The sequence below is a fragment of the Nyctereutes procyonoides genome, unplaced genomic scaffold, assembly GCF_905146905.1.
Source record: "Nyctereutes procyonoides isolate TBG_1078 unplaced genomic scaffold, NYPRO_anot_genome, whole genome shotgun sequence".
In the NCBI taxonomy this organism is placed as follows: Eukaryota; Metazoa; Chordata; class Mammalia; order Carnivora; family Canidae; genus Nyctereutes; species Nyctereutes procyonoides.
In genome coordinates, this window is record NW_026575046.1 from 63667701 (window position 1) to 63680079 (window position 12379).

Below are 12379 nucleotides of genomic sequence, written 5' to 3' on the forward strand. Positions count from 1 at the left end.
TTAATTTAACATGCATATACTGATGACCTACAATCACAAAATACCCAGTGTCTTTCTAAATCAGTTATCTTCCTAGCCCTAACACTGGCCCCATCTAACATACACCTAACAGGACAAGATGAAAACAGTCAATAAAACTAAATGGAGTATCCTGCTATATCCCATCGTAATGGAAGATCCCAAAATGTTGAGTTTATCTTCTGGAATTTCTCTCAACATGTAGCAGGAACTTTCTAGCCCCCAAAAGTAAAGAAGATGAAAATATTAATTTGAAGCACTGGAGAAAAAGGCTATCTTCCCATAAAACAATTAAAATTGTTAAAAATTAATCGACACTGGGACACCTGGGTGGCTCAGCAGTTGGGCGTCTCTGCCTTTGGCTCAGGGCGTGATCCCGGAGTCCTGGGATCAAGTCCCCCATCGGGCTGCCTTGAGGAGCCTGCTTCTCCCTCTGCCTATATCTGTATCTCTCATAAATAAATAAAATCTTAAAAAAAAATTAATTGACACACTACTGAGTGACCTAGATCAGAAAGAAATCTTACTCTCAAAACCTTTCTACCACATGGAACAGCCCCTCAAAAACATATTTCCCATGGAGATTATAAGACTCTACTTACAATTTTTTTGTTTTCTAGTTCATATGAGGGCGTTCTGAGCTCCTATACTCACCTCTCCTTTTTTAGCTACTACCTGAAATGTCAAAGCAGGAAGGCAGGAACTGAGGATGACTGTGCCATGCCTTGTAAGATTTTGAAAATAGAGCTGCCCCCTTCTGATAGTTAAACTAATTCACCCATAACTTGATTAAGATAACTTACGTAAACTGTGAGGTGTCTGGTAGATACTAGACAATAAATATAGCACCCTTTTGCTAGCTGAGACAGCTGCCACCAGGCTCTACCCAGTGGGAAAGTGGTCCCATGTGGTATAGACTACCAACTCTATAATGTAGAGAACAGTTAAATGTCTTTTAGGAAAAACTGTGTTAGCATGACACTGAAAAGGGCTTTGGGCTGACTTCTTTATCCTACAGTGCTCCATAATATCTATTCCGGCTCCTAATTTTTTTTCATAACACAAATAAAAATGTAAAAATTCCTATAGATACTCCATCTCCCAGAAAACAGGCTTATTAGAACTTGAGAACAGAGCTGGGCAACAGGAAGGGCAGCTTCAAACAAAGAAAAGGAGGAGAGCTCTCCTTCTGGTGAATACTGATGAATACTGGTTCTTAGACAATCAGCTGCAGCCATGTGGTAACACCCAATCTATCAGGTCTCATTCTTACCCAGCCTGAAGGACAGGCAACTAAGCAGTAAAGGAAAATTAACAGAGTTTAGAGTATGTTGACATTTTTTTCCCCTGTAATAAGATAATGTAGAAGCAGAAAATACCTGAAATGAGAACTGGCAGCAACTCTTTCACGGTGTTCATGGAGTTCACCAACATCACTCGGTGCTCCTGGTGAGTCAGTTCCTGCTGCCTCTCATCAATCATCTTGGCCATCTTAGTCATTCCTGAGGCATAAGGAGTAAATTGTGCAGGGTGAGTAGTGAAACATTCCAGACTGGTTTTCTGAGCCTAAGTCCATTATGAATGATGATGAAAGTCCAAAATGCCCACTTAAATAACAGATACAACCACTGAACTGTAAGCATTTATGACACAGAATATTCTGGACAATTCTTACTTAATCCAAATTCATTCATTTCTATTAAACATACTTTATTAAATGTAAGTCCTAGGGCACCTGGGTGGCTCAGTCAGTTAAGCGTCCGCCTTCGGCTCAGGTCATAATCCCAGGGTCCTGAGATCAAGCCCCGCATCGCAAGGGGCGCCCTGCTCAGCGGGGAATCTGCTTCTCCCTCTGCCTCCACCCCTCCCCCCTACTCATACTCTCTCTCAGGCTCTCTCAAATAAATAAATAAAATCTTTAAAAATTTTAAAATATAAGTAAATAAGTAAATAAATGAAAGTCCTAAATATGACATAATTTTCACACGTTTGACACAAATACTTCACAAATACAAAAACATACTGAAAAAATAAATATATGTTTGTTAAAAAATAAATAAAAATATTTTTCCTGGTTACCACACATACCAGGCTCATGTCATGTGTCTGGCCACTGTGTCTACATAAGAATCTCATGCGAGCCTAGTACTGAGAATCCAGTGGCTGAAAAAAATCTTAAGAATTACAATAATGCGTTTTGTTTTCATCTTTATATTTTTCTGTACTTCCCAACTTGCCCAAAATAAGTAAGTACTATTTTTATAATTAGAAACAAACAGAAATATTATAAAAATAATTATAGTTAGGACAGCAATCAAAAGCATCTGGTGTTTTGGAATCAGTCTGCTTAGCCCTTTTTGTTTACTTTGGTTATTATTCAAAGGTGCTGTGTGATTCTCTAAAGCTTGGGTTTTCAAACTGTTCCTAGGATTTCTTAAGCAGCTTCACAGGTCATCAAGGGGTACCAAAGGGGGGAGGAAAAGGAGTGGTTGCCCCTGCTTCATTCAGAGTAGCTCCATTTTTGTCTTTTATATATTGGGATTCTGTGTAAGATTTTATTTGAAGAAATAAACTTTTTTCCCTAGTCCTATGGGAAAGTTTAAAGAATACTGCTCTAAAGGCATTTCCTGGTGATCTTCATTGATGGCTCAGAGAAATTCTTAAATGCCAGAGGTTTATAGAATGACTGTATTGGAACCTCATGAAAATACCGTTAATTGAGAATCATTTTACCTAAGACAAAAGATTTTTATAAGGTGATCTTTTATACTGACAAGTTAAACACCTGATGTGCCTTTTCACTGGTCTCAATCATACTTTAAGAACCCTCCAGAGTTCATGTTATATGACTATAAGAGAAAAAGCTGGTATCTGTTCACGTATTTTGAATATTCAATTCTCAGGTGACTAAACAATCATTTCAAAATGAGATTTAGTCACAGTAGCTATTCTCTCCTTTTAGGTCTGATTATGTTATGCAGCCTCCGGCTAGGGCATGAATCCATAATAGTAGGCGGGCTAATTAATGAGCTAAGAGGTCATAAAGAGCTACGGGCCAGCTGGCAGACAGTGAAGGAATGCAGTATAATGTGGAATGGAGAGGTCAGAATTCAGGGTGGCCTTAAAGCATTACAGTAATAGAAAAGTATTTCCTACATTCTCCAGCAACATTTGCAATGTCTACTTTAATTCATTAGGCAGGGCCAGGATTTGTAGAAAGCAGATTCAGCTTTCAGAAACAATGATACCTCCTCAGTAGAAACACAGTGTCAGCTCCATCAACAGAGCAGAGACACCTAAAAGCCCAAAGTATCATTATTTATCTTCTGCAAAAAGCAGGCAGGAGTACTCCTTTCACCTTGATCAAACATGGACAATCCACAAAAAATTTTATTATAAAAACTGGACACAACTAACCTGGTCCAAGATTCTTTGTGTAGGTGACCAAATCTTCCATAGTTTCCACTACTTCTGCCACTGTAAGATATTCCAAAATTCCTTTGCAAACTCTAATAATTTTACGAACCTGTAAACATATTTTAGTGAGTAAACAATATGTAGAACATACGGGAGAACAATATACAGAACAATATGTAGAAAACATGCTAATTCAGCAGGGTAGCCTTTTGACATTTTCTCATCCTAAAACATCAGCAATCCTCCAATTATTATCTTTAAAACTATCTTTAAGATTTTTGTCTGGAAGAGGACTGCATGGGCCTCAGATTGCCTACCTCAGCCTCATCGAAGGTGAGGAGCAGGTCTGATGTGCCAGAGAGGATGCCCCTTGACCCATCAATTAGATAATCTCGAGCAGGCACTGAGTAAGGATCTGACTGAAGCATCTGGGCTGCCTGGACAAGCTTGGTGCAAGCATTCTCAACCCTGTGGGAAGGAACATGGAGTTAACCCACTGGCAGAACCAAGTAGAATATGACACGCAAATACAAAGAACGTTAATGGACATATTCACATTTTTTTCTGATACGGAAAATAACCAAGACCAATTTATAATAGGACCTAAGTTTTAGCTTTTAAAATCAACAATAAAGGGCTGCACGTCCATTCATCCACCCATTCATTCATTCATTCATTCACTTCATTCACTGCACTAAGCCCTTGTTCTTTGTTATTTCCTGGCAACAAAAAATGATGACAAAATGGTTTGGACCTTTCACTTTAGGTTGCTATACATCTCTGAAACACCATTAAAAGACACTACACTAAGAACAGAAATCCTTGACAACAGTTTCAGATTTAATATCTGGAAATAAAATGCCAAAGCACTGTATTAAGTGAAATTTAATAATCAGATACAAAGGATTAGGAGGAAACAAAAAGTATGAAGTAATGCATAGATTTCCCATTCATCTAGCTAAATGGATTTTGACAAATCCACTGAACTGTTTGAAAACTACCCTATAAAATCATTTTGTTAATTAAAATGTCACTAGCATTAATAACAAACAGTTATTAATAGTTTAATGTTAATACAGCTTAATAATATAGACAACCTAATCATATGTAACAATAAATGAATGAATGAATGAATCAGTGAAGAGCTAGACCTCATTGCTGTGACTGTGGATCACTCCTAGAAAACTAGTTGTTTACTGTTTCTTTTTAATTTTTAAATTAAAGTTTTAATTTAATTTTAACTTATAGAATTTGTCTATTCATATCTATGACACAGTCAGTGAAAAATCACCTTCTTTCTACTATCTCCTAGGCTTTCAAATCCCATCTACTTGCAACCAATGTTATAGAGTCTCCTCTGTTTCTTCAAAATAAAATATTTTACTCATAGAAAAACAAAAACAGGCTTCCACCTTTTTTATACAAATAGCATCATAATAGGCATACTCTCCGCATTCTGCTTTTCCCACTTAAAATTTAACTTAGAGGGCGGCCCTGGTGGCTCAGAGGTTTAGCGCCACCTTCAGCTCAGGGTGTGATCCTGGAGTCCCAGGATCGAGTCCCATGTTGGGCTCCCCGCATGGAGCCTGCTTCTCCCTCTGCCTGTGTCTCTGCCTGTGTCTCTGCCTGTGTCTCTGCCTCTCTCTCTCTCTCTCTCTCTCTCTCTCTCTCTCTCTCTCCGTCTCTCATGAATAAATAAATAATATCTTTAAAAAAACTTTTTTAATTTAACTTAGAGATGTTCTAGTTAAAGTACATTAAGAGCCTCCTCATTCTTTAATAATCCACATAAACTAGTCCATAATTTATTAGCCTGCTAAAATAAATCACCTTGAATAATATCATTGTAAAATGTATATATTTGTAGGATACAGGCCAGAAATGGAATTGCTGAATCAAAGGTGTAGACATTTACAATTTTGACAAATATTGCCATATTGCCATCCACAGAGGTTATTTACATTCCCCCCAAAATGGATGACAGCAGTACCTGTTTCTTCCATCTCAACAACTCGGTATATAATCGAACTTAAGTTTATCTTCACTAATATGATGGACCAATATAGTTTTTTAATTAAGGTGAAATTCACATAACATACAATTAGTTGCTCTAAAGGGTATATACAATTCAATGGCATTTAATGTATTCACAATGATAAGCAATTATCACCTCTCTTGAGTCAAAACTTCTATCACTTCAGAAAGGGACCCTGAACCCTTTATGTAATCACTCCCCATCTTCCCTCTTCCTTCATCCCCTGGTAACCATTAACCTGCTTTCTATCTCTAAGAATTTACATATTCTGGATATATCATATCATTGTGTCTGGCTTCTTTCACTAAGCATAAATGTTTCAAGGTTCATCCAGGTTATAGCATGTGTCAGTAGTTTGTTCTTTTTCATACCTGAATAATATTTTATTGTATATGTGCACATACAAAAATTTTAAAATTTGCTTATCCATCCATGTATTGATAGGCATCTGCACTATTTCCACCTTCTGGCAATTATGAATAATGCCCCTACTAACATTCATATACAAATTTCTACATGGGGGACACCTGAGTGGCTCAGTGGTTGAGCGTCTATCGTGGGCTCAGGGTGTGATCCCGGGATCTAGGATAGAGTCCCACATCAGGCTCCTAGCAGGGAGCCGCTTCTCGCTTTGCCTGTGTCTCCACCTCTCCTTCTCTGTGTCTCTCATGAATAAATAAATAAAAATCTTTTTAAAAAAATTTCTACGCAGATTTAGGTTTTCATTTCTCTTGGATATATACCAACAAGTGGAAGTCTGTGTTAATTTTTTTGAGGAAATGTCAAACTGTTTTCCACAGCAACTGCACCCACTTTATATTCCTACCAGCTTTGTAGAAAGGTTCCTATTTCTTCACATCTTTACCAACACTTGTTATTTTTCGGTTTTTAAAATTTGGGAGCTAAAGTCATCCTACTCGGTATAATTATGATTCTGATTTGATTCCTTACTGATCAAAGAAAGATGTTAAACATCTTTTCATATGCCTATGGGATATATCTTCTTTGGAGAAATGTTTATTGACATGCTTTGCTCATTTTGTAATTGGGATGTTTTTCTTTTGTTGTTGAGTTGCCAGAATTATTTATATACTCTGGGTATTAAATCTTTATCAGATATAATTTGCGGGCAGCCCGGGTGGCTCAGTGGTTTAGGGCCACCTTCAGCCCAGGGCGTGATCCTGGGGACCTGGGATGGAATCCCACATTGGGCTCCCTGCATGGAGCCTGCATCTCCCTCTGCCTGTGTCTCTGCCTCTGTGTGTGTGTGTGTGTCTCTCGTGAATAAATAAATGAAATCTTTAAAAACAAAAAAGATATAATTTGCAAATATTTTCTCCTATTTTGTAGGTGTTTTTTACTCAACATAGTTTTAATTTGCATTCTTTTATTACTAATGAAGTTAAAAATATTTTCATATTTTTTAAATTACAAAATAAAACCACACAAAAACTGTAATACTTTTATATTCAAATACCAAGATACAACAATCATACTTCAGAAATGAAATATTACCAAGTACTTTAGACGCCCCACCCTAACCAAATGTTCCGTATTTCTCAGAACTAATCATTATCCTGAATTTTGTTAATTGTTCTCTTGATTTTTTGTATACTTTTAATACCTGGGTATCTATACATATCTAAACAATGAATCATTTAGTTTTGTTTATATATAAAATAGGCATCTGTTTAAAATAGGTATTTGTTTATATATAAAAGCTTAAATAAGTCTAATTATACTGTTATATATGCTTCTGTGACTGTTCTTTTGTTCAATATTATGATTTTGAGACCTATCATGTTGAAGACCACAGCTAATATGACATATTCCACTGTATGGATATACCATATTTATTTACCCATTCAACTTCTGATTGACATTACAGGTATTCTAGGTTATCTTATTTTTTACTGGTGTTTATATCAATACTACTACTATGAACATTCTTACACTGGCTTCTGGTGCACATTAATAGTATATCTAGTAGTAGAAAAATGGAGTTGCAGAAAATGCATATATTCAACTCTACCAAGGGAAGTCAAACAGTTTTCAACCAATTTAAAACACTAACCAGCAGTGTTCACAATTGCTCCAGAACCTTACCAACACTTGGCAATGTGAATTTTTAAATTTCCCAATGTGGTGATTGTGAAATGCTAAATTATTGTGAATTTAATTTGCATTTCTCTGCTACTAATGAAACTGGGTAGGGGCTAGGGGTATTTTTATGTTTATGGGCCCCAAGAGTTTTAACAAGTAGCATTTTTATTTTATTATCATCCAGCTCTGAACAATTTTCATTATGACATCTTTGACAACGAATTGTTTAGATATTTTAAAATGTACTTCAAGGCATAAGGGGCTTTTCTAAGTGATCTTTTTGCTATTGATTTACCATTCACATGCATTGTGCCAGAGAATGTGGCCTGTAAAACAGCAAGGCTTTGAAATGTGTTGAGGCTAGTGTGATGGCTTAACACATGATCAACTTTTATAAATTTTATATGTGTTCTTGAAAAGAACAAATATGCTCCAATTTTTTTTTAATTTTTTTTTTTTATGATGGTCACACACACAGAGAGAGAGAGGCAGAGACATAGGCAGAGGGAGAAGCAGGCTCCATGCACTGGGAGCCCGACGTGGGATTCGATCCCGGATCTCCAAGATCGCGCCCTGGGCCAAAGGCAGGCGCCAAACCGCTGCGCCACCCAGGGATCCCCTGTGCTCCAATTTTTAAGTGAACTATTTTACATAGTTTATTCTCAAACTTGTTAATTAAACCTGTTCAAATTTTCTATATCCTTGCTGATATTTTTTTGTCTGTTTTATCTATCAATTACTTTTTTTTTAAGATTTTATTTATTTATTCATAGAGACAGAGACAGGCAGAGACACAGGCAGAGGGAGAAGCAGGCTCCATGCAGAGAGCCCGATGTGGGACTAGTTCCAGGATCTCCAGGACCACGCCCTGGGCTGCAGGCGGCGCTAAACCGCTGTGTCATCGGGGCTACCCTTATCTATCAATTACTAAGCAATGAAATCTCCTATCATATGGACAGATTAGTCTATATCTCCTTGTAGTTCTGTTTGGATTTTAATATATTGAAGTTAACATTTTAGGTACATATAAGTTTACAATTATTATATAACTTGAACCTATTTATCATTATGTAACATCTCTCTGTACCTTCAATAATGTTTGTTGCTTTAATGTCTATTTTGTGTGACATTCACCTATGTCTCCAATAATGTTGGTTGCCTTAATGTCTATTTTATCTGACATTAATATTGCTGATCAGTTTTGACTATTTCAATCTCTGTCATTACGTTTTAGATGTATCTTTATAAAGAACATATAGCTACATGCATTTTTTAATCTAGTTTAGGAACTTGTAATTTAATAATCTAGCCCATTTAAATTTATTAATATTACTGGTATATTTATTTTCTTTTTCTTTTTTTTATTTTATTTATTTGAGAGAGAAAGCACATGTGGGGGTGGGAGTAGAGGGAGAGGGGGAAGCAGGCTCCCTGCTAAGCAGGAAGCCCAAAACAGGGCTCAAATCCCAGGACCCTGGGATCATGACCTGAGCTGAAGGCAGATGCCCAATTGACTGAGCCACCGAAGCAACTCATCCATTTTTTTTTTAAGAATCTTTTTTTCTTTTTTATTAGAAAGAGAGAGAGGTGGGGGGAGAGGGGGCAGAGGGACAGGGAAAGAGAGAATCCCAAGGAGGATTCACACCTGGCACATAGCCCAATGTGGGGCTCAATCCCACAACCCTGAGATCATGATCTGAGTGGAAATCAAGAGTTAGACATTTAACCAACTGAGCCACCCAATGACCCCTAGAATTATTTTCATATATTATTTATTTTCCATATGGCCTGTAATTTTGACTTATTTTTTCTCTTTCTCCTTACCTTTTTTTTTTTTTGAGAGGGGGGAGATTGCTAGTTTTGTCTATCTTTTTCTTATTCCCTTTATTAATTTTAAAGGTTATATACTCTGTTCTTTTTGTGCTTACCTTAAATATTTTAGCATGCATACTTGTCATGTTAAAAATCTAAAATAAAAGCTGTCCTCTTAATACAGCTGGCAGCTCATCAGTCTCATAAAAATCTAAAATGAGTCAATATTTTTACCTCCTTTCCAAAGAATGATCTTAGGATACTTAATTCTCAATCATCCCTTTCCTGACTTTTATGCTATTGTTTTCAAATTTTGTTTTATGTTTACATTGTTTTCATGTATAAAATATTCTATCTTTTATTTTAAGTCTTTAAATCTGGGGATCCCTGGGTGGCGCAGCAGTTTGGCGCCTGCCTTTGGCCCAGGGCGCGATCCTGGAGACCCGGGATTGAATCCCACATTGGGCTCCCGGTGCATGGAGCCTGCTTCTCCCTCTGCCTGTGTCTCTGCCTCTCTCTCTCTCTCTCTCTCTCTCTCTCTCTCTCTCTCTCTGTGTGTGTGACTATCATAAATAAATAAAAATTTAAAAAAAAGTCTTTAAATCTTGATATTACATTGTCATATAAGTCAAAGTTTGCTTATATTTACCAACAAACTGTCCCATATTTTGACTAATCATTCCCTCTTATATCTCAGGCCTTACATCTAGAATCATCTGAATCGGTCTAAATTACATTCTTTAGAATTTCCTCTACTAAGAGAATGCAGTGACAAAATGTATCCATTTTTGTTTGTTTGATAATGTCTATTTTGTTTTCCTACTTCAAAGACCATTTCAGTAGTACAGATTTCTAGGTTGACAGCTATTTTACCACATATTGAAGGTATTATTTCACTATGATGTAACAAAAGAAGCAGAAAAAAATATGGCAGAAGCAGAGGTAAGAGATGCAGTGCTATAAGCCAAGGAATTTGAGTAGCTTCTACAAGCTGAAAAGGCAAAGAAACGAAAGAGAGAAAGAAAGAAAGAACGAAAGAGAGAGAGAGAGAGAGAGAGAAAGAAAGAAAGAAAGAAAGAAAGAAAGAAAGAAAGAAAGAAAGAAAGAAAGAAAGAAAAGGCAAAGAAACAAATTCTCTACAATCTCCAGAAGAAACACAACTCTATTAACCCACTTTGGACTTCTGAACTCCAGAACTGGAACACAAAACATTTAGTAGTATGACACTGGCCTCCAATTAAAATTTGCCAGGCATACAAATAGGCATGAAAACACCATCCACAATGAAAAGAAAAAACAGTAATTCAAGAACAACCCAGAAATGACACAGATGACAGAACAGACTAGAATGTAAAAACCATTACAACTGTATTCCATATGTTCAACAGCTAAAGGAAAGTTTGAGTATATTAAATAGATTAATGAAAGATATAAAAACAAGCCTCAAACAGAACAACTGGAAATGTGTCTCAGATACAAAAAAGCAATGAATAAATTACTAGCAGATAAGATATTGCATGAAAGCAAGATTAGTGAAATTCAAATCACAGCAATTAAAAACTACCCAAAATGAAACAGGGAGGGAAAAAAAAGACTCCAAAAAAAAAAAAAAAGAAAAGGAACAGACCATCATTGAGCTGTGGTACAACTCAAAGCAGTCTAATATATGTGTAATTTGAGTCCTCAAAAGAGAGGAAGGAGGGAGACAGAAAACAATATTTGAAGAAATGATGGCCAAAATGTGTCTAAATTTAATGAACACTAATTATAAAGCCCGAGTCCAAGAAGCTCAATAAACCCCATGCACAAAAAATACCAAGAGAACTACAAGTCACATCATAAATTGCTTAAAGGCACATACATAAAATTGTTCAAAACCAAGACTAAATAGAAAATATTAAAACTAACTGGAAAAAATTGACACTTTCACAGAGGAACAAAGAATGACAACAAACTTCGCATTGGAAACAATGCAAGCCAGTGAAGCAAAGTACTGAAAGAAAAAAACAAAACAGAACAAAAAAAACCTGTCAACTTCACAACCTATACCCCCCTGCCAAAAAAAAAAAAACATTTCAAAGATTACGATAAAATAAAGACTTTTTCACATATGTAAGAGCTAAAAGATTTCATGAGCAGCAAACCTGAACTATAGGATAAACTAAAGGAAATCCTTCAGGAAGGAGGAAAATTATACCAGACAGAAACTTGGATTTACAGGGGAAAAAAATGACAACAAACAACAACAAATATGTTGTGTGAATAAATATTTTTAAAATTCTTATTATTTAAATATGTTTAAAAGACAACTGACAAAAGCAAAAACTTTTTTAAAAATGAAGTTAAAAAAAGTAAATTTGATTCAGGTGGTTAGAAAGACAATGAGGACGGGCCTTGCCAATGATTATGGCAGATGTTTTCCATAAATCAAATGAACCAAAATTACATGGAAACATATTTAAGACAGGTATATCATACATAATATGGCAGAAAACACATGCTGTGCAACTAGTTAAACTTATGAGTAAAAAAATGTTTCTGGAATTTAAGAAATAAGATAAATAAGCAAGGGGGGAAAAAAAGAGAGACAAGCCAAGAAACAGACTCTTAACTGTAGGGAACAAGCTGATGGTTACCAGAGGGGCGGTGGGGGGGGCGGGTAAAACAGGTGATAGGGATTAAGGAGTGCATTTGTTGTGATGAGCAGCGGGCGATGTATGGAAGTGCTGAATTACTACATTGTATACCTGACACTACTATAGCACTGTATGTTAACTATACTGGAAATAAATAAAAATTTATAAATGAAAACTTTAAAATATTCAAAAGAAATATTTCAGAAGATCTTTAAGGATGACCAACCACTCACTGAAGACCATTAGATGAAAGAGCACTAATGTCTTGCTTCAATAATTTTTTATATCCATTCCCACTAATTCAGACACCTCTCCCTACTTTTGCTTGACTAACCACTACTTATTCTCTTAGACTGTC

General features: G+C 36.1%; 1 protein-coding gene across 2 annotated transcripts in view; it reads right to left on the reverse strand.

The window, feature by feature from the left end:
- The window catches only part of VCL (vinculin), a 118590-nt gene that overhangs the window by 42729 nt on the left and 63482 nt on the right, over window positions 1-12379 (reverse strand). For both annotated transcript variants that reach the window (XM_055325217.1, XM_055325218.1), the window contains exons 3-5: window positions 3753-3903; window positions 3436-3544; window positions 1398-1520 (exon numbers count right to left, since the gene is read on the reverse strand). In XM_055325217.1, the coding sequence (XP_055181192.1) occupies window positions 1398-1520; window positions 3436-3544; window positions 3753-3903 (383 nt within the window). The remainder of the gene's footprint in view (window positions 1-1397; window positions 1521-3435; window positions 3545-3752; window positions 3904-12379) is intronic.